The sequence below is a fragment of the Mixia osmundae genome (genome assembly GCF_000708205.1).
Source record: "Mixia osmundae IAM 14324 unplaced genomic scaffold scaffold_12, whole genome shotgun sequence".
NCBI lineage: Eukaryota > Fungi > Basidiomycota > Mixiomycetes > Mixiales > Mixiaceae > Mixia > Mixia osmundae.
Genome location: NW_014575552.1, coordinates 248,957 through 268,615, shown reverse-complemented (window position 1 = coordinate 268,615; position 19,659 = coordinate 248,957). Strand labels below are relative to the sequence as shown.

The 19,659-nt window shown below is 55.8% G+C and overlaps 10 protein-coding genes across 10 annotated transcripts; 6 read left to right on the top strand and 4 right to left on the bottom strand.

Annotated features, from left to right (window-relative positions):
* Positions 1–17: 17 nt before the first annotated feature.
* On the top strand, positions 18–941 carry L969DRAFT_96917 (uncharacterized protein; the record flags this gene model as incomplete). The annotated part of the gene is made up of 5 exons (XM_014709981.1): positions 18–133; positions 269–469; positions 513–735; positions 799–860; positions 920–941. 5 exons carry the CDS (start codon positions 18–20, stop codon positions 939–941), a joined length of 624 nt encoding a protein of 207 aa, XP_014565467.1.
* A 60-nt stretch (positions 942–1,001) lies between these two features.
* L969DRAFT_611429 (uncharacterized protein) lies at positions 1,002–2,817 on the top strand (the record flags this gene model as incomplete). Its single annotated transcript, XM_014709980.1, has 5 exons — positions 1,002–1,096; positions 1,159–1,318; positions 1,378–2,107; positions 2,167–2,440; positions 2,500–2,817. 5 exons carry the CDS (start codon positions 1,002–1,004, stop codon positions 2,630–2,632), a joined length of 1,392 nt encoding a protein of 463 aa, XP_014565466.1. The 3' UTR covers positions 2,633–2,817.
* A 62-nt stretch (positions 2,818–2,879) lies between these two features.
* Positions 2,880–4,933, top strand: L969DRAFT_19898 (uncharacterized protein; the record flags this gene model as incomplete). The annotated part of the gene is made up of 4 exons (XM_014709846.1): positions 2,880–2,939; positions 2,991–3,543; positions 3,590–3,700; positions 3,747–4,933. The coding sequence occupies 4 exons, from the start codon at positions 2,880–2,882 to the stop codon at positions 4,931–4,933; spliced, it is 1,911 nt and encodes a 636-aa protein (XP_014565332.1).
* On the bottom strand, positions 4,924–5,817 carry L969DRAFT_96914 (uncharacterized protein; the record flags this gene model as incomplete). Its single annotated transcript, XM_014709979.1, has 1 exon — positions 4,924–5,817. One exon carries the CDS (start codon positions 5,815–5,817, stop codon positions 4,924–4,926), a length of 894 nt encoding a protein of 297 aa, XP_014565465.1.
* Positions 5,818–5,920: 103 nt separating this feature from the next.
* On the top strand, positions 5,921–7,419 carry L969DRAFT_96913 (uncharacterized protein; the record flags this gene model as incomplete). The annotated part of the gene is made up of 10 exons (XM_014709978.1): positions 5,921–6,023; positions 6,086–6,164; positions 6,223–6,319; positions 6,373–6,508; positions 6,560–6,654; positions 6,709–6,842; positions 6,899–6,986; positions 7,040–7,156; positions 7,205–7,304; positions 7,355–7,419. 10 exons carry the CDS (start codon positions 5,921–5,923, stop codon positions 7,417–7,419), a joined length of 1,014 nt encoding a protein of 337 aa, XP_014565464.1.
* On the top strand, positions 7,248–9,771 carry L969DRAFT_79330 (uncharacterized protein). Its single transcript, XM_014709977.1, has 3 exons — positions 7,248–7,304; positions 7,355–9,194; positions 9,244–9,771. Exons 2-3 carry the CDS (start codon positions 7,676–7,678, stop codon positions 9,723–9,725), a joined length of 2,001 nt encoding a protein of 666 aa, XP_014565463.1. The 5' UTR covers positions 7,248–7,304; positions 7,355–7,675; the 3' UTR covers positions 9,726–9,771.
* Positions 9,772–10,395: 624 nt separating this feature from the next.
* L969DRAFT_90438 (uncharacterized protein) lies at positions 10,396–10,623 on the bottom strand (the record flags this gene model as incomplete). Its single annotated transcript, XM_014709976.1, has 1 exon — positions 10,396–10,623. A coding segment is annotated over one exon (228 nt), but the record flags the coding sequence as incomplete, so codon positions are not given.
* Positions 10,624–11,088: 465 nt separating this feature from the next.
* On the bottom strand, positions 11,089–11,929 carry L969DRAFT_96911 (uncharacterized protein; the record flags this gene model as incomplete). The annotated part of the gene is made up of 3 exons (XM_014709975.1): positions 11,089–11,310; positions 11,357–11,716; positions 11,768–11,929. 3 exons carry the CDS (start codon positions 11,927–11,929, stop codon positions 11,089–11,091), a joined length of 744 nt encoding a protein of 247 aa, XP_014565461.1.
* Positions 11,930–13,307: 1,378 nt separating this feature from the next.
* L969DRAFT_96910 (uncharacterized protein) lies at positions 13,308–14,476 on the bottom strand (the record flags this gene model as incomplete). Its single annotated transcript, XM_014709974.1, has 6 exons — positions 13,308–13,490; positions 13,544–13,744; positions 13,802–13,975; positions 14,030–14,157; positions 14,213–14,341; positions 14,404–14,476. 6 exons carry the CDS (start codon positions 14,474–14,476, stop codon positions 13,308–13,310), a joined length of 888 nt encoding a protein of 295 aa, XP_014565460.1.
* A 156-nt stretch (positions 14,477–14,632) lies between these two features.
* L969DRAFT_611396 (uncharacterized protein) lies at positions 14,633–19,624 on the top strand (the record flags this gene model as incomplete). Its single annotated transcript, XM_014709973.1, has 5 exons — positions 14,633–15,103; positions 15,156–15,783; positions 15,836–16,671; positions 16,721–16,912; positions 16,964–19,624. The coding sequence occupies 5 exons, from the start codon at positions 14,633–14,635 to the stop codon at positions 19,622–19,624; spliced, it is 4,788 nt and encodes a 1,595-aa protein (XP_014565459.1).
* Between the last annotated feature and the right edge of the window lie 35 nt (positions 19,625–19,659).

Below are 19,659 nucleotides of genomic sequence, written 5' to 3'. Positions count from 1 at the left end.
ACACTTTCTCGCTATCTATGCGACGCACAATAATACTATTCAACGCTGCCGGACTACAAATCTGTATCTGTTTGTGGGATAATGCATGGCATGTCAAGCGACTGCGCTCGCTGTGCACTATGACATGTGTCTGGTATCCCTCCTGATCAGCACGATGCGCGCGTCTTTGGTTGATCATCAGTACACGTACAGTCAACGGTCGAGCCGGCTCAGACGGGGAGGTGCCCGATCATGCAGACATGAGCTCTGTGGCGTAGCGTATACCAAGCGGGTCATCCGGCCGCTGCTCAGTCTTCTTGTTTCGTCTCTTTGGCGACCCGCTTGCGTTCCTTTGCTCTCCTTTTGGGGCTCGCATCAGAGTCTGTCTCGAGCGGCCTCTTGCGTGCTGGGGATGTGCCATCTTGTGGCTTTGCTTTGCGAGCTTTGAGGAGTTCTACGTGGGTCTGCAGGCCTCTTTCGAGTCGAGAGAGTGATGCCAACGTCGCATGATCACCAACGCTGTACTCGCGAAGAAAGGAAGCCAGTCGATCTCGAGCTTCCCTCGGCTTGATCTCCCGTGCCTCCTGCAGCACAACCCTCACAGGCGCTGCTTCCATGCTCGTAGCAAACGTCAATTATTCAGCGCCCACCACTTTTCTAGCGAGCAAACCGAGACGCGCGCGCCCAACGTTGGACACACAGCGGGCAGAGCCAGTGCTAGCTCACACTCCCCTCTTGCAGCCAGCATCGTCCGCTGTACGTGAACGTGCTTGCAATGCGACATGATAGCAGAGCTGACCAGGTCAGTCTGTGCCACAGGTCACGCAAGCAGAGCGCACCCAACTTTTCTTTGACTGCTTCATTTGCCCCATCTTGAGCAGGTCAGTCAAGCCTCTGACAGGCTGGCACGGGGACTCATCGGATCTGCGCGTATCCTCAGAGGACAGTCTGCTCCAGAGTGACGCTCAATCCAGTCGACCTCGTGCGATCAGGCAAACCACTCCCAGAGGGCGTGACCCAATATGTCGACCCCTTCTTCCATCCCGAGAGGCGGCAGAGGCGACGTACCCGACACGCCAGTCAACACGCCTGCCCAGCCACCGTCCACCGCCTTTTCGTCAGTCCCAACACGTGATCGTGGCTGTCCCAGCCATGGCTGACGACAGCGCGAACGGACAGGAGACCCCAGGTGCCTAGCGCCATCGTTGAAGACGAGGGCGATGAGGATGAAGATCAGGTGATCGAGCCCACACCGTCTGCACGACAGGCCGTCGCAGTTCAAGCTGCTCAGTCGCTCACTGCCGGCAATGCTGCAGAGGCACGCGCTGCTCTTGCCTCTGTTAGTCACACTCTTCTACTCAGCTCTGCAGCGTGCTGAATGCTGGGTGTCATGTATAGCATCCTGCCTTTGCCGAGCTCGTCCAGGGACGTCTGAATGACCTCGTCGGACAATCCTCAGGATACATCGAATCTCTCCCACCGGCAGTGCTCAACCGCGTCGATGGTCTCAAAGGCCTCCAAGTCGAACACAGCAAGATCGAAGCCGAATTCCAGCTTGCCATTCTTGATCTCGAAAAGAAGTTTGCTCAGAAATTCAAGCCCATCTACGACCAGCGCAAGCAAATCATTCTTGGGTCGCTCGAACCTGAGCGAACGCTCGTCGAGGCCGGACAACAGCGTGATCTCGAGGAGGATGATGCCTTGCTCGATGAAGATGATGAGGAAGAGGAAGAGACCGAAAGAGAGATGCGACCCGCTCCGACGACAGAACAGATCCAGTCGGCTCCTGCCGGCGTGCCCGAGTTCTGGCTGACCGCGCTCAAGAACCACTTGGGCATCAACTCTCTCATCACCGACAGAGATTCAGAGGCGCTCAAATTCCTCATCGATCTGCGCGTCGACTACGAGCTATCCAAGCCCCAACCTGGCTTCAAGCTTGTCTTCGAATTCGGTCCTGGCGCAGAAGCATACTTCTCCAACAAGACACTCGAAAAGACTTACTTTTATCAGGATACGGTCTCGTACGAGGGCGATTTCGTCTATGATCATGCAGCAGGCTGCGATATCAAGTGGAAAGACGGTAAGAACCTGACTGTCAAAATCGAGACGAAGAAGCAGCGCAATAAGAGTGCGTCGTGCGCACGCTGTAGCTCTGGATTGCCGCTAAACTCTTATCTGGACCGACAGATACGAACCAAACCAGAATCATCAAAAAGTCGATCCCGACTGAAAGCTTCTTCACCTTCTTCGCGCCGCCTGCGCCACCGTCAGATGAGGATGACGCAGATGCAGAAGATGAGGATGATCTCCACGAAAGGCTCGAATTCGACTATCAGGTCGGCGAAGATCTCAAGGAGCGCGTCATCCCTCGCGCTGTCGACTACTTCACCGGCAAGGCTCTCAGAATGGAAGCCGACGACCAAGATGACTCTGAGCTGTTTGACGACGAGGAAGATGATGAGTACGTCTGACCGAGGGGCTATATGCCGCAGCAAGAAGCTGACCTGATCGCATTGCCAGAGATGACGATGACGAGGACGAGCTGCCAGCATCTGGACGAAGAGTTCAGCGACTGCAAGCGACAGCGCCGCCTGCTGCGACTGGCGTCACGCCTGTTTCCAATCAGGATCCGAGCGAATGCAAGCAGCAATAGGCGAACAGCGAGCTCATGCAATACTACTCGGCAAGGTGGAACTCTACTGCAACCAATCTCTACTGTAACTCCAATCCATTGCTCTCCAGTGCTGCGCGTGTCCTCGCCTGCTCATACGCAGTCGCTTTGTGATTATTGCGGAAAGCGGATCGCTTGCTGTCCACAAGCGAGAGATCCCCGAAAGCAGGTCCGTGCGGGCTGCTTGTTTCTATGACTGATTTCGCTTGACTGCACTCTACACAACGCAATGACGGCAGAAGTGCTCGACTATGCCGACGGTGTGGCCATCTTGCTCTTCACATTTCATGTCAGTCTTTGCCACCGGACCCCAACACGCGACTGACTCTCATGTCTCCAGGGAATTGGCCTCTTCCTCTTGCTCGGCACCTCACTGGCGATTCTCATCAGCAGATCCCGCCATCAGCTGACTGCGACCCTATCGCTACTACTCTGCACAGCCAGTCTCGCTGAAGTCTTTGCCCTGTTGCCTGTTTTGGGCTCGACGTGGCGGTATGCGGATCCAACGATCCCGCTGCTCTCAGCCAATTTACCCGTCGATACGCCGGAGTCGAGCATCTGTCTGACCAGTGCAGTCGGTCTGCGAGTCTTACGCCTGGCGCTGATATCGCTGGCGCCTGCTCTCGCCTGCGAAATGCATGCCGCCACTTCGATTCGATTGGATAGCTTCCATCTGGACCGTCGCGAAGGGTCACGACGATGGAAACTGCTAGCAGCTCTGTCGCTAGCATTCCTCATACCTGTCGCCGACCTCATCGTCGTTATACTCAGCACAGTTCGGCAGCCTCTTGTTCATGCGGGTCCGACGCGATGTATCCTCATCGAGCCTCTCGACGACTTGATCGAAGCGATCTTGGCTTGCTTCTCAGCCACTATCGCAGTAGCTGTAGCATGTCAGTCAACTCCAAGCGCTTTGTCGTCCCGGCTGACACATGGCAGGCTGGTCATACGTTCGTTCGACGCGCGAAAACCATTCGCGAAGGTTTTCGGCCTCCAGCGTGCAAACCGACCGTCCAAGAGCTTTGCAAGCGCTCTTACTCCTGGCACTGGGTATGCACTATCTCGATGTTGATCGCGTGGCCTCACATGCATGCAGCGCTCGGGACCGCAGCGATCGTCATGCAAGGCAACGTACTCAACGGCGTCAGAGCAGCGCAACTTGCCGCCGACATCTGGAACGCAGTCTTGCCAGTCTTGATCTCCATAGTCGTCGCTTTATGTGCAATCATGCGCGCAAGGCATCCGAACGAGCTATACCTTCGCAAAAGCGCAAGCTCAGACAACGTTGCTTCGATAGATGGCATCGCGCTGCGCAAGCAAGATGGGTCGTCGCGAGGAGACACGCCACTGCCGCTGTTTCTGAAAGCTGACTACACAGCCTCTGAAACACATGTCATCGGCGACACAGATTTTGCGAGGACGGAGCTCAGCGGCCAAATTCAGCCGAACATTGCATTGCGAACGCTGTCCCGGCGGGAGAGTCACAGAACACAGCTATCGCAAGACTTTGGCTATCTCTCAAACTTCATCGAGCCATCTATCGACTCGGCAGAGCGGAAGCTTCCCTCGGACTGGCCGAGGCATCTCACGACAGCCGATGCAAGCGACTTGTTCCGTGATCCTAGCCGGCGCCGTCTGGCTAAACTATCGATACCGGAGGAGACGATGCGGATGTCGTCTGGCGAGCGTCAGCTGCGCTTCGGATCGCCCGAGTATTTCAGCGCAGAGACTGTGGGCGAGTCGCGATTTGCAAGCGATCCCTTTGCGTTTGACGCCGTCATCAATGTGAGGCAACCGTCCCAAGAACTCGTTCAGCGTGCCACGCCACAAGATCCCAGGCATTTGATGACGCCTCCGAGTCACGGGCTATACTCGGGTACAGCAGGTGACTTGTCGGTGCCTCGTGCCTCCGAGCTCTTCCCGCTGCCAACAGGCTCAGGATCCTTTACATTCGATGGCAACACGTCGTGGACGCAAGGTATCTATTCGGCCTACTTGACCAGTCCAGTCGAGGTGGACGAGATGACGTTCTCGAACGACGAGGAAGCGATTGACGAGTCACAATGGTACCGATCTCGAGAGAGCAGTCGGGTCGAACGAGAGCGTCGAGCGATAGCTCGTGCAGCACTGGCAGAATCGAAGCGATTGAAGATGAAAGCCAACGAATCTGTCTTGCGTGCGCTACGATCTCCCGAAAGCAATGCGACCAAGGCATCGATCGTGAGGGCAGCACAGAGATCTGCTCGAGAAGAGGGCGGCGCGACAGATGAGGCTTATAGGTAGCCATTTGCGGTACCTTTGGCAAAGAAGCGAGGTCCGTTGTCTTCTATCTTGTACTGAAGTGCATGTGTTCTTGATCCGCTGGTGATCTGGGGATGAGATTGCATGAGAGCAGGGCATCGCTGGACGATGAGTTCGCCCGTGCTTTGCGTGCGCAGAGAACGCAATCTGACCCAGACGTGCGAGGCATACACGAGCGAGCGGAGCAAATGGTCTTCTTCGCGAGCAAAACGATCGCTGGCTACTGCGTTGCTTGTTGTGATTGCCGTATTGTCCGAATGCAAGATGACGACCAAGCCAGTGCGTCGCACTGTTGTGAGAGTTATCAGAGCTCTGTAGAACCGTATGAGCGCGTAGCTGTCGACTCCGAGCCAGTGAAGCATCGTGAGATCGTCTAACATCACCACCGTGTGGTCATCGCTCGCAGAAGGGTCGATCGCAGAGCTGAGAGCGACATAAAGAGACTGTAGCGCGTCGGACGGGTCCGAGGCTGTCATTCTCATACCATCGATGAAAGTCAGTCGCCCCTTGCTTTTTTCAGAGGTTGTATTGACACCCTGATCAGCGGGCAGCTTGTCAGCAATATCCTTGCTGGTTGAGTGCACATTGACCATTTTACGCAAGATGGCAACGTAATGCTCCTCCCTCTGACTCGTCAGCAGGACGATCACTCGCGCCTTGGCAGTACTCATTGGAGCTCCGACGAGTCCTGTGCTAGCTTGGGCGCCTTTGAGGGCGAGTTTGATGAGATGAGTCGTCAAGAAAGTGGCGGGACACTCGAGCGTGTCTGTGATGAGCAGACTCGTCCCTGCAGGCGGTACGCAGCTGCTTGGTCCGCCCGAGCCCGAGTCAAAGCTGAGCGCCGACTCCAATCCAAGCGAAGTCATGTGGGGGGCGCTGAGGTGTGGCTTGAGGGCTCGAGCCTGAGTAGACGAGCAGACGACGCGGACAAACGCGACTCTTTGCTGTGTGCTGATGACCTCATCGACCATGTCAGATGCACAGTACGACATTCCTCGAGGAGCCTACCTTCAGGGTGGCTACAACACTGCGCTCACCCAACGTCTGCAAGCCGAGCGACATCTGACAAAAGGTGCCTCCAGCAATCTTGCAGGAATGAAATCAGGTCGAACAAAGCCAACGAGTTTTGCACAGATATGCTCATGTATCCCATCTTCCTCACCGACGATCCCGAAGCAGAAGTCACTATCGCTAGCTTGCCTGGCCAGAAAAGGTCCGGCGGCGCGCAGATGAATCCTTGTCATGACTCAGTGTCAAGCCGTTTGCCGCAGATGGGGTATCAACAAGTTGCACGGCTTCCTGGAGCCACTCGTCCGCAAGGGCTTACGCAGTGTCATTCTCTTTGGCGTGCCGCTCAAGGCGCAAAAGGTGACCCTGTCACCTTTGCAACACAAGACAGCTGGCTGAAACCCGACGCGTAGGACTATCGAGGCACGCCAGCTGACGATCAAGAAGGACCTGTCATACAAGGCGTCAAGCTCATCAGATCGAGCTTTCCGGACGTCACTGTTTCGTGCGACGTCTGCCTGTGCGAGTATACAGACCACGGTCATTGCGGCAAGTACACTTCACCGAGTGCCAACTCGCACTGAGTGGCATGACTCGCAGGTCTGCTTCGTGATGACGGCACGATCGATCCGCCTCCTTCGGTAGCGAGGATAGCAGAGGTTGCGCTGGCCTACGCGGAAGCCGGTGCACATATGGTCCGGTCATCTCGTCTGAGCCGGTACTTGGTCTCACGTGAGGTCTGTGATCAGGTCGCACCCTCTGACATGATGGATGGTCGAATCGGCGCAATCAAAGACTATCTCACTCGATCCGGCTACGGAAATCGATGTTGCCTCATGGCCTACTCTGCCAAATTTGCGAGCGGATGCTACGGTCCCTTCAGGTCAGAGAACTGCACGTCTTGGCTCGTACTCCATCTAAGTGGCAATAGCTCGACAGAGAAGCAGCCGGCTCTGTTCCGAATTTTGGCAACCGAAGATGCTACCAGCTGCCGCCGAATGCTCGCGGTCTGGCCAAACGTGCTCTAGTCAGTACTTCAGGATCTATAGCCTCAAGGGTAGCTGATGCAGCTCATAATAGCTACGAGATGCTTCAGAGGGCGCAGACATTCTGATGGTTAAGCCGGCCACACCCTATCTCGACATATTAGCAGAAGCGCGAATCATCACACCCAACCATCCACTGGCTTGCTACCAAGTGCGGCCCCGGATCGCATGCGCATACTCTGCTGACGGATATGCGCAGGTGTCTGGCGAGTTTGCGATGGTCCATGCGGGCGCGAGGGCAGGTGTCTTTGATCTCAAGCAGATGGCATTCGAGACGGTCGAGGGAATGCTTCGTGCTGGTTCGTCTCGCTCTATAAAGGTGGTGTCGTGGCTCATCTGATCCTGGCAGGCGCGACACTCGTGCTCACCTACTTCACGCCAGACTTCCTGGAGTGGCTCGACGAACCACGATGAGCAAAAATGCATATCCCTTGACGCAGATTGGCCTATTCTATCGACCTGTGACATCGTGCTAAGGCAAGCTGCGAGCGCAAGCAGTGGCCCTGCAGCTACCTGGAGAATAAAAAGGCTCTAGACAGCGGACCCCTTGGGTATATGATTTCTATGCTGGGCACGCGAGCCGTTCAATGGAAAACGCGTCTGCGCGGAACACGCGTCGAACGAGGCGAAAGAACAATCAGGCTGTTGACGAGCTCACGATGACCATCATATGAGGCAGAACAGGTCTGACAACGGCTACACCGAGCTACCGACAAGTTCTGCTCCTCCGTCCGCCGACTCTTCGTTCGCCGACACAGTTTACGCGGACTCGCCAGTCACGGCTCGAAATAGCAGGATCATGCAGAACGGCGGAGCGCACCAGCGCACTGCCAGCCTTGCAGGTTCTTTCGGACGGGGACACGCCAGGCAACGGTCTGCGAGCGCGAGGCAGTCTGTTCACCTGGACATGAACGGCAGCACGCTACCGCCTAGCCCAGTCTTACACAACACCGCGGGTCATTTGCCTGCCATTCTCTCATCGCCGACCTCGGATACATCCGAGAAGTCAACAGCCAGGCTGAAAGAAGAAGTAGGCTGGCGCATGCATGATGAGCTCGACACGCGGCCCCGTAAGACATCAATATGGGCTACTTTGATCACACCACGAAGGCTGGGAATAGCCATGGGATCTCTCGTCTTTCTCCTCGTCCTCGTCGTCTCTAGCGGCAAGCTGCACCAGTCAAAGACACTGCCCATCGGGCAGGAGACGCAGCTGAGCGCGGCAGAGATAGATGCAGCTCTGACAGAACAACGAGCGTTGGCGGAATTCGATACCGATCCGCTCGCGTTCCGGAAGCATCTCGATAGCCAGCACGGTCCGGTGAGCTATGCCGACAAGGAGCTACAGGACGGTCACTCGCCCCTGCTCACGTTTCAGTCAATCTATATCGTGCAGACACCTTGTGACGATGCCAGGCTCGTTGCATCTAGGCGGCGGCAAAGTCAAAAGCTAGCAGATGCGCTCGGTCTGTCCGTCAGATTCGCGCCCGCGCTCTCGCCAAGCTCGCCACTCGTTGCGTGGATAGCAGACCGCGTCTCGCGGAAGCGGCAGGTCAAAGGAACCTTGCTGATGCAATCCAGAGGCGTCGAAGGCCGAAAGATCGGAGGGCTACAAGTCGGCTCGCCATGGCTCAGCCCGTCTGTCAAATTGGATCGGACGGAAGCCAAGCTGCTCCACAGCTATTTGCGTGGCTACCCGGTGCAATGGCAGGAAGGGCGCTCTACGGAAGCTGTTCTTAGCGATCGCGATGCTATGCTTCGCCATAAGCCGACAGTCGACGAAGCCATATATAGTCAAGCGGGCTCAAACTGGGTTCAATATCTACTCACGCGTACGAGACTATCCTCGAATGGGACAGTCGAACTCGAGGGCGACTTTGAGATTACTCGTCAAGCTCTCGATGACCCTGAAACGCTCCTGCGCGATCCGCTCGAGAGCAATAGGTTGCTACAACTTACTGCTGACGATATCGCGCTGTGGTATACGCATTCGCAACTGCTGCGACAGCTCAAGGATGACGAAGCCGCGTCAGTCCTCATCTTGGCGGACACGGTCGATGCGGAGTTCGATCTCGAAACGCGCTGGCTGAACATCTGGCGACGCTTGCCCACCGGTCGCAACTCGAGCAAAGGACAAAGAGCGTGGGATATCACCTATCTCGGTCACACTTGGGGCCGGGAATCATTGCGTGCGTGTGAGCCTTTCTACTCTGGACCTTCCTGTTGACTTTACAGCAGGCGGAGGATACTACAATCCGCTACTACATCGCTCGAACGAACCAAGATCCCTGATAGCATATGCGCTCTCGAGAGAAGGTATCGCGCATCTTACAAGCGCAATCGAAGATCCTTGGTCTGCGTATCAGACGAAGCTAGACATCGCGATTGCGACGCTCATACGAGCAGGGGCACTCAATAGCTTCTCGGTCGAACCACCTATCGTCGTCGAAGCAGCACCAGAGCCGCTTTTGCAGTCAGCGACGCCTGCAGAGAGACAGGCGCTGCAAGTCGAGCGAAATACGCGGAAATGGCGAGGCAGCCTACATGACTCGACCCTAGAGCGAGTATGGCTCGATGAGAATCGCGTCTTACCCGAGCATGAAGAATCAGATCTGCTGATGGACTTGTCAACGGGTCTAGGCTCGACAATCTATCGCGTCAAGCAATGGGTCGCAGAACACGAGAGGAACATCAGTATTGCACGAGCAGCCGATGCATAGAGGATCATTCATTGTATCGCATTTGCATTCATGTATCACTCTGGCCTCGTCGTGTGCTCCCAGCTTGCTGCATCGCGGAGCAGCCCAATGCAGCCTCTCACAGCTTGACATTGAGGGTGGTTGACTTTGTTTTCGACCGCGATCTACGCGCGTGACCGCGTGACCGAAGCTACCTGATACGTTGTCAATTGAAACGGCGGAAAGTTACACGCGAGCTCGTCACGGCATGTGTATAAATTGGGTCGCGTCTCGCTGTTTTCCTTCACTTCGGACCTGCTCAAATCTGGCTACTATCGACTTGTCACCTGCACGATCTGCTTACAACGTCGGCCTAGTACTCGTGCGAGCATGCAAAGACGAAGCCTAGAGATTGAGCTGATAGGCCGATCGAAGAAGGGTGTGACTTCATCTGCGCTGCCGCAGCGAACGAAGAATGTTGCCCGTGACCCACAGGAACTACCGGAGCAGCTTACGGGTATCATGGGAGGCGCACTCGCTTGCAATGAGGAAGGGTTCTGGCGCGACAAGAAGCCGACAACTGCGGTCGAGTCCTTGCAAGACGCTCCTGATCATGGCCCCTGAGGTAGGCTGGCTGGATATCGGNGGATGGGGGACTCCCATGTGAAGCGTTNCTGCGAGCCTCTTGTTAGCCAATGACATATGATCTGCCCTACCGCAAGAATGCAATCATTGGAGAGGCGCACGGGCTCGTCGGGACAAGACCGCGGTCGACAAGAAGACAGCAGCCGCTTTCGACTCTTGCAGCTCTCGACAGAAGCACCAGAGGCAGGACTTGCAGACTGCCGCGGAAGGAGCTTTTGATCGGGTCGCTGCAGCGAGCGGGTGACAGCCAATGACAAGTGGCCTGCTCTCGGCACGTCACTCGGAGGCCCACTTGCTCGTCGGAGAAGATTGCGGTTCAGACTTGGTGGCGATCTAGGGTAATGCTGGCGATCAACATCTGCAACCTCTGAAGATGGACAACAAGAAGAGCCAGGAAGTCGAGAGCGTCGAGCGTGCGATACCAGGCGCTCGNCTCTCTCTACAGGTGTCTTTCATAAGTGTTTCTTCCATCATATACAGCTCGAGCTTATCGCACGTGCTAGCAGAGCTTTGCACTGCTTCCATCATGGCTGGAGACATCATCAATGCATCGTCTGCCTTGCCAACTTTGAGCGCTACATGAGACCGAGCCTGGATGCGCGTTGTCTTGTCATTCTGAGTTGCTCATCAACGCAGCGATGGGTCTGGGCTGCAAATGATCAAGTATGGACGAGCTTGGGACAGTGTTGTGCTCTAGGCGAGGACGATCGCATTAGTATCAGGGTTCCCCATGGGATTTGCATTCTGCATCATCTCAGGTTCATCGGGTGCTGGCAATGATCTTATCAGACAGGTCATTCAAGCTGTCGGCTGACACATCTGGCTCTCCGAAGAGCGATGTGACTGGCTCCAGCTCCTCGTACGAGACCCATGCCGTTTTGTAGCCTACATTTCGCGCAGGCAAGAGATCCCATTGATGTGCGGCCACGAACCAGGCATGTTCGACGTTGTCTGTGATGGTGCGCTCTTTGGCGAGGTCGTACTGCTCAGCTATCAGCATAGGTCTTGCATGAATGTGACGAACGGACAGCTTTGCGATCCGGTTTTGCCGCCTTGACTTGGTCACAACTGATTATGCGAGCCTCCAGATGAGAGAGGAAGGCTGTGTCCATGCCGCTGCTCTGTGCGTACGCTTGGCTGAAGAGCGCCTTTGTGCTTGCCGCTGCACCGTTCGTGAATGCATAGACGTCAAGGCCGGCCTCCTCCAAGTTTTTGATCGACTCGAGTAGGCCTGGGCGGGGCTGCAAGCTCTTGAGTTGATCTGTGATGAGCTTGGGCCTAGATTCATCGATCTTTGAAAGATGAGGCATAGCTTGTCGCAGTACTCGCGGGAGGACAGCGGCAAAGACTTGGGCAATCGGCGTGTAAGTGTCCGACAGTGAGAGATACTGCCGGATTGTTAATCAGCTAAGACCGACTTCCTTGCCAGGCAGACTCGCGGTAAAGTCTCGCTGTGTCTGGTAGAACCAAGAGAGAAAGACGGCTTGGGCGTTCGTGTCTGCTCGCTCGAGATCTTGCGCATAGGATTTGTGGATCTCATCAATGACGTTGTCGAAGCCAAAGCAGGTGCCGAAGACGTCGAATACGACGCAGCCACGCATGCTAAGACGTTCGCTTGATGCGTTGAGCGGTCGCAGATCGTCGCCAGCGCGTTACTCGTCGCGTCAGGAGTGTGGAGCAGATCCGGGGCCGGTGAGTGGGACATGCTGCTCAAGCGTCCAAAGCCGTGCCTGTCATCTTACTTGTCGCTTCCCTCTCCAGCAGCAGTATACACCCTCTGCGGTCGAATTCGTAATGGCCCGTCTTCTCAGTCACACAGAAAGAATGGTGGATCTTGCTCGTTCGACTCAACAACACGCCCGTTCAGAGACCAGACATGTAGACGAACGCTCCTCCTAGCATCGCGGCAGAGTGTAGTAGGGCCAACTTCAGGTGTTGTGGATCCTCGGTGCTTCAATGCAGGAGTCATGCCTCAATGGAAGAAAGGCTGTCCGATGCACCGGAATCAAACTTGCCTGCTTTATCCGCACATCCGTCATGGTCGGTCGAGAGAAGCAGGTCTAGCAACAGAAGCCGCCCCGGAATGCCCTCACGACATACCGAGTAGTACAGTCCGCGTCGGTCTCCATGCCCGCGAGCCACGTCTTTTCCATGCCTGAAAAACGCATGCCAAGTGTCGAACTGCAGAGATTTTCCTTTGAACTGGGCAAGGTGCTCGAAGGACCTCTCTCCCGCGCTGAGCACGAGTCAGAGCTGTGACGCATGCGCGATGCGCTTGCTGCGGACCATGAAGCCAAGATTGCGCAGACACGCGCAAAAGACGCGGCACGCTTCCGTCTACAACTCAGAGGTCGACGAGCATCTGTGCAATACTGCGAAGTGGCCATCAAAAAGCTGCACACTGGACTCTTCGATTCGAACATTGAGATCACTCGCGCTCATGCAGCCAATGTTATCCTGCAGGCAGAGCTCCAGGCAGCTCGCAGTGATCTCGCCAACACGCAGGCTGAAATGGCTGGCATCTTGGAGAACAAGCGCTGTACTATGCAGCACGATGCTGCTGGCTGTATTCGGCCCCGCGATCGTGCCAGGCGTGCAGCCGGTATCGCTGCAGACGCGCCCTTCGAGACAGCGAGGCTCCGCTCATCCATACCAATAACGGCTCGATATACCAAGGCACTGCTTACGTCGAGCTCTTTCTGATCAATTTGGACTCCTTCAACGCGGTGCAGCGAGAGCTTTATGGCCGGCGAGTAGTTCGAAGAATCATTCAAGCGTTTCGTTTACGCACAGAGTTCGGAACAGAATTGACTACCAATGCCGATACAAGGCGCATAACCCCAGTGACGGTAGACGAGGTTACCCAAGTGACGAGCGAAACCTACTCATTCCGTTGAATGCATGCAATTGTAGTAGTGGCAAAGGCGGCTCGCGAGGCCCTGTATACCACGGACTATGGCGCACAAAGGCAGAACGGGTCTATGCAAGTGTCCTACAAGAGGCTTCGTACACGCCTAGAAAGACTGCACCGCCTAAGCCTATCCACAGTGTCCGCGGCACGACGCCCGAGAAAAGTGCAGCCAGGCCTTCGTCTGTGTAGACGCGCCGTATTGTGGGCAAGATCTGACTCGAATAGACTTGTTCACTCGGGACTGCAGATCCCTGTAGCAACCTTGCACATGAGCATCTGTCACCGTAGATTCTGCGAGACGTACGCTTCGCCGGCTGAGCATGATGCGCGTTTTCGCAACGTCGAGGGGCGTGGTAAGTGCAGCAGAGACGGAGCCGGCTAGACTGCCGCACAAGGCCGTAGCTTGCAGAGACAGATCTTGAACCGAGCCGCTCGTCGTCTTTCGCTTGGCAAGCGCAAGCTTCAGTCGTTCATACATCGGAAACTGTATGCAAGTGAACGGTATCTGCACATGCTCAGTCAATGAAACTGTCGTAGTAGCTTTTCGCTCGCGCGGACGAACTTCTCGAGCGACGGTCGAGCCGAAACCTCGATACAATCCTCGAACGCCTTCATGCGCAATGACCTGCCGTAAGGCGTACAGGGAGCCTTGATGTTGCTTCTGACCATCGGCGTAAAGGGAGACCTGACTTCGCGATTTGACCACCTCGGTGGGTACCCGAATCAGACAAGCTGCCTGCCAGCCAGCACGGATTGAGACCATGCGACTTGTCATGCTCGACATACGTACAATCTCGCCGCCGCTTGCGGCCAACATGTGCAGCAAAGGCTGGCCTCTTTCATGCCGAAGGCCGTCACAGCCGGGCAAATGAGGCAGACGGGTCTTGAGTGTCTCATAGCTTGTAAAGAAGAAGGCAGCTGGGGAGGTCTGGTGCGATCAGCTGTGGCAAGAGCTAAAGGGCTCCTTGCGTGCCTCCTGGTGCTGAGCCGACGACGACTGAACCGAGGCCTCTGTAGACGCCGCTGAAGCCACCCGATGACCAGAAGCCCTGACTGGACTGTAGCCTCGTCTTGACGGTGTCGATGGGGAAGAAGAGAATGTCTGCAGGCGAGAGAGGGCTGTTGCAGCTTGTTGCTGGCAAGTGCTGGCTACCGAGGACTGACCTACAGAGAGGCCCGCAGCTGCACCGGAGAGAAGAGCGGTCGTGACAGGCTTCGCTCGGTCATCATTGTTCATCAGCTCGGTGTGCCAGAGCTGCTGTGAACAAGTCGAGGATACGCTCGCTCGAGACGAGACGGTCAACGAGCGCGGTAGTGTCGACGGTAAGACGTCCCCGGCCAGCAGTGGCTTCAGCAGTGCAGCAGGATGAGTAGGCAGGATCGATAGACCATCATGAGCCGGTTCGGCAGGCCGCCAGTCGTCGGGAAGGGCAGCACGACGGGCATGAACGGCTCGTCCAAGTGGTCAACAGAGCATCTCGAGGAGGAGCCAGCAAGGTCAAGCCCCAAGCTCAAGCTCGACGTAGAGCAAGAACCGCAGTCATTCGCTGGCGCCAATCACAACGGGCATAGCTCGTCCTCAGCTTCACCGACGACGCCAAAAGCTCGGACCCATGCATTTGTGCCTGCGCTGCAGCTCGAAGACGATACACAAGCCATCAGGCCGCTGGATGCCAACGACACAGCCCAGGATGAGACCTTCAAAGTCGGTCAGCCGGCATCTGCGAGTACCGTGCCTCAGTCAAGCGAGGCAGAGGCGGGCTTTACGCTCCATCACCTCGAACAAGCTCCGCCGGTCGCTCGAGGGCCAGGCAGTTCCGACGGTTCTGACCGAGCCGCCAATGGCCATGCCACGCCTATCGAGGTGACTTTTAAGTACAAGACAGCTCTGCTCTTGTAGCTGAAGCGCCGAGCAGGACTTGTCTGCATCGACGTCAACCCTAGGCGCGCCCGAGCGGTTCGCCACGCCCAGATTGCCCCAGAGAAAACAGAGACCGGCGTTCATGCATGCACAAGTGTCTCGATTGCGTTCGATCTCAGCACAGTCTAGTGATGTTGCTACCGGCATCCGGAGACTGCCCTCGCAGACTTCGCTGGCCTCTGTTGCGACTGGCGCTTCTGATCTGCCGCGGCGTCAGGGACCGGTCTTCTCGCCTTCTGTTTCCGTGCTCGATCATCTGTCTGAAGCAGGCGACTCTTCCCTGCGGCACGACAGGCTGCTCGATGTGACAGGCCAGGATCAATCTGGCCAGACGTCTGCAGCTGCCTCAACTGCCAGTTTGACAGGGATAGCGTCCGCGTTGCAACGATCCGATCCGTTCAGATGGACGCCTCTACGCAAAGTATCCGCGCGAGCTTTTCAAACACGTCCAAGAAGAAGCGCACAGCAACCCACCAACGTTGCGCTCTCTCACTTAGCCCTGCTGGGTGCGCCAACGACCTTGGCGGCAAACGGCTTCATCGCCATCGGACATGAACGAGGTTGGGTATCTGTCTTTGATTACACGCAGACTCTGCGCTGCATCGCCGGCTCTGAAGCCATCGGTCAGTCTTTTACCCCGTCAGCGCTCTTGTGCTCACACCCATCGCATCACAGCCAATGAAGCGGGCGCAGTCACCGCTCTGGCAATCTCGCACGACCACTCCTTCCTCGCCGTTGGACATGCAAATGGCGCAATACATCTTTACGACGTCACGAAGCCTGCTCAACCCGCTAGAAGCGTACCACCTACTACGCTCGATCTGGTCGTCGCAGGCCGGGCAGAGGGTCACCTTATTGGAAGCAAGATCACAAGACTCGGATTTGTTGGGCTACGGCATACTGCCATCGTCTCCTCTGACGAGTCAGGCCTAACCTTTTACCATTCGCTCGGTAAAGTCTTCGGCCTGGCTAATACAGATGTCGTCAGGATACTAGGACAATACCCTAGTGATTCCTCGAGGATCGTTTCGACAAGGCGACCATCCGATCCGCAGACAACTGCGATAGATCATGTTGGCTTCAAGATGCCCAGACGGCGTAAGCCGATCTCAGTCATCGACATGGCGCCTTTGCCACTTGGTCCCTTGCCACACACCTCTGATGACCTAGCTCTCGTAGCGATCATCACAGCGAGCAAAATCCTCATAGCTGGCCTCAAGCCTAGCCCGCGAACCTGGTGGCGAGCCGTGCGGGAGGATTCGAAGCCAGACGCTTTCGGTGCTTTAGCCTGGTTCCCTTGCCGTGCAGCGCTTGCAGATGAAGCGGGCGACGCCGCCCGGGATCCATTGCTAGCTTATGCTTGGGGTAACCAAGTCTACTTTGTCCACGTAGCTGCTGCAACACCTGCTGAATCGCCAGATAAAAAGGCCGCGCCCCAGCTCATCTTTCGGCAAGGCAGCTCGTGGCAAAGCCGTGACAATATAATTGATCTCTTATGGATCTCACCCAGGGTACGGTTTACAACACCACGATGCTCGCAGCTCACGCGGCGGTATACAGGCTCTCCTCGTGGTCAGCACAGTCAGTATGGAGATCATAGATCCAACGACGAAACAACGTACTGCTCGAGGACGGCCCAATTTCGCTTTCCTTCCCTCTGGCGATCCGCCAAGAGATGTCGTAGCGCAGCGAAGCGACGGAGAAGCGTCTCTGCAGACCCTGCGTGCTCACAAAGGCAAAGTCTTCTGGCTTGTGCGTGATTGACTGTTCTTCATTTCTTTTCCGTTGACACCAGTGTGACAGACATCAGTCGATCTGCAAGTCGGCATACCCTTCTCCTGGGCAGATCGCGTGCTCGAGCTCGTCAATAGTAGCCGCTTGCTCGAAGCTATCGAACTCACCACAGCATACTATAAAGGCGAGGCGCAAGGCGGAACGAGCGGTCTGCCCGAAGATGACGCTCTGCGGCGCGATACAGTACGACCCAAGCTCTTTGAGATTATGAACGCCTCCCTACGTTACTGCTTCTCCGAAGAGCGAATGATCAGTCAGCACGCAAGCTCGGACGGCCGCGGCGTCGATCGCAGCAGCTTATTCGAGGGTCTTGTCGGCGTCTGCACCCGCGCCTGCTTAGCGCTGAACGAGCATGACTACTTGTTCAACGATGTCTTCGAAGCGTATTTGGAGCATGGTATAGAGAGCATCTATCTTGCACGCATTGAACCTTTCATATTGGCCGACAAGCTGCCAAGACCGCCTATACCAATCGTACAGCGACTCGTCGACATGCACGAGCGGGCAGGCGAAGAGAGAGAAGCAGAGCAAATCCTATGGCACGTCGATGCGGACTGTCTCGACATCGATCAAGCAATACAGCTCTGTAGGAGGCATAATTTACAAGATGCACTGATCTACGTCTACTCGCAATCAATGCTTGACTACATTACCCCTCTGGTCGAGCTGATCGGCATGATCGCTGGCATTCTGCGTCGGCGCGAAGACGCATTGCACAACTCTGAGCGGAACGACGCAGAAACGACAGCATCGCAAGCGTACAAGATTTTTCCGTACCTATCGGACGTACTGTCCGGACTTGTGTACCCCAGCAAACGCGTCATTGAAGTCACGGCAGCCAATCGCGCTCGAAGGTTGCTATATGGCTTCCTGCTCTCTAGACGAAGCATCGCGTGGCCGCGTGGCGCAGCCGACAGCGTGCTGACTACTACATCCCTCGAAGACGAGCCGATATATCCCTACGCGACGGCACTACTACGCTTCGATGCTGAAGCGATGCTAGATGTGCTAGATCTCGCATTCGAGGATAGCTTCCTCAATCAGGAGTCCTCTCGTATGGATACGCTCAGCCGGCAAGGCATAATCGACGTGCTTCTCGATGTTGCCAGTCAAACCGATACAAGGCTTCTCGAAAGCGATCTGACCTTCCTGCATATCTTTGTCGCTCGAAATTTGCCCAAGTATCCGCAGTTCATTAGCCTCTCACGCACGGCGTATTGGACGATCTTTCAACACTTGACGAGCGATCCCGATCTGAGCACATACGCCGATAGACAGCTCGCGATCGAGTACCTTCTATCGGTTTATGCACCTGATGACCACGATGAGGAATCAGTCAGATTGCTGGAAAGTGCTGGCTTCTACCGCATACTCAAGTCGCGACATCGGCACAAACGTGATTGGCCAGCATACGTCGAGGTACTTCTGGCGGACGAAGACGATAACGATGGGCTCTTCGCCGATCTCGACGCGGCTTTGTCAGACACCAATGTCACTGATATACGAAGCGTACAAAGCAAGATTTTCGAGGGCATGCCGACCTTAATTGCTCATGGAGCTCAAGAGGCAGTGGCATTCGTCGAGACCAAGATGTCTTCGAACCACAATGCTGCAATTGCTGCCCTGCATGACGCGCCCAATTTGCGATATGCGTACCTTCGAGCTCTGTTACATCCGCTTGACGATCTTGACAACCCTTTACCAGACGTCGCTGGTATTGTTCAGCTCGAGCCACAATATCAGGATCAGTTCTTGGATGATCTCTGCGAATACGACCCAGGCGAAGTGCTGCAATACCTCACATATCACTCGCGAGCGGCCACAGTGCATGCGCAGGAGATTTGCCGCAGCCACAACGTCTACGACGCCTCTGTCTGGCTCAGTCACCGGCTCCGAGGCAGCGCAGCTGCACTCACTACTTTCAGCTGGTGTATGGAGCACGCGACAGATCCTCTGTCAGACGCGTATGGTGACGGCGAGGCGCTCATCGGACAGGCTTGCAAAGTGGCTTGCGAAGTTTGCGCCGCAGATGATCAAGAGCAAGCAGCGACTGATGCTTGGCACGCGCTGCTCTCGTCGATCATGAGCACAGCTGCATCTACCAGCTCGAAGGGCGAACTGTATTCGCTGACGACTAGTGTGCTCAATCAGGCCCTACTCGCGCTCGTTGCCAATGCAACACGTCAACGAGTCGCCCTGCCTGCCCTAATGCGTCAGCTGATCGAGGATCTATCTCGGTCAAGGTCGAGCAGTGCGGGTATCCAATATTCGGCGTTCCGGACGGTAGTAAGCACAATGATCGATACATGTCGCTCGGAAACCGATCTTTTGACTGCCACGAGCAATCTGACGGCGCAAGACGTCTGGGACCAGACCGAACTGCTCTTCGTCGAGCGTGAACTGGGCTGGCGAAGTCGCTCTCGAGTCTGCAGTGTGTGTCAGTCAGAGCTTGTCGAGCGCAAGCAGGAGAGCGACTTTGATCTCATCCGGCCCCGTGCATTGAGCATGGTCTCTCAAGCAAGTCAAAAGTCGCTTCAATCACCAAAGATGTCGCTCAAAGGCAAGGAGGTCGATTGGGGCGCTGCACCTCGGCAGCCCGAGACGGAGCAGAAATCGATCGTCATTATGCGAGATGGCCGGGTCATGCATGCTCACTGCTTCGGTCGTTAGCGTATTGCATATGTGTGCGGACAACAGAGACAATA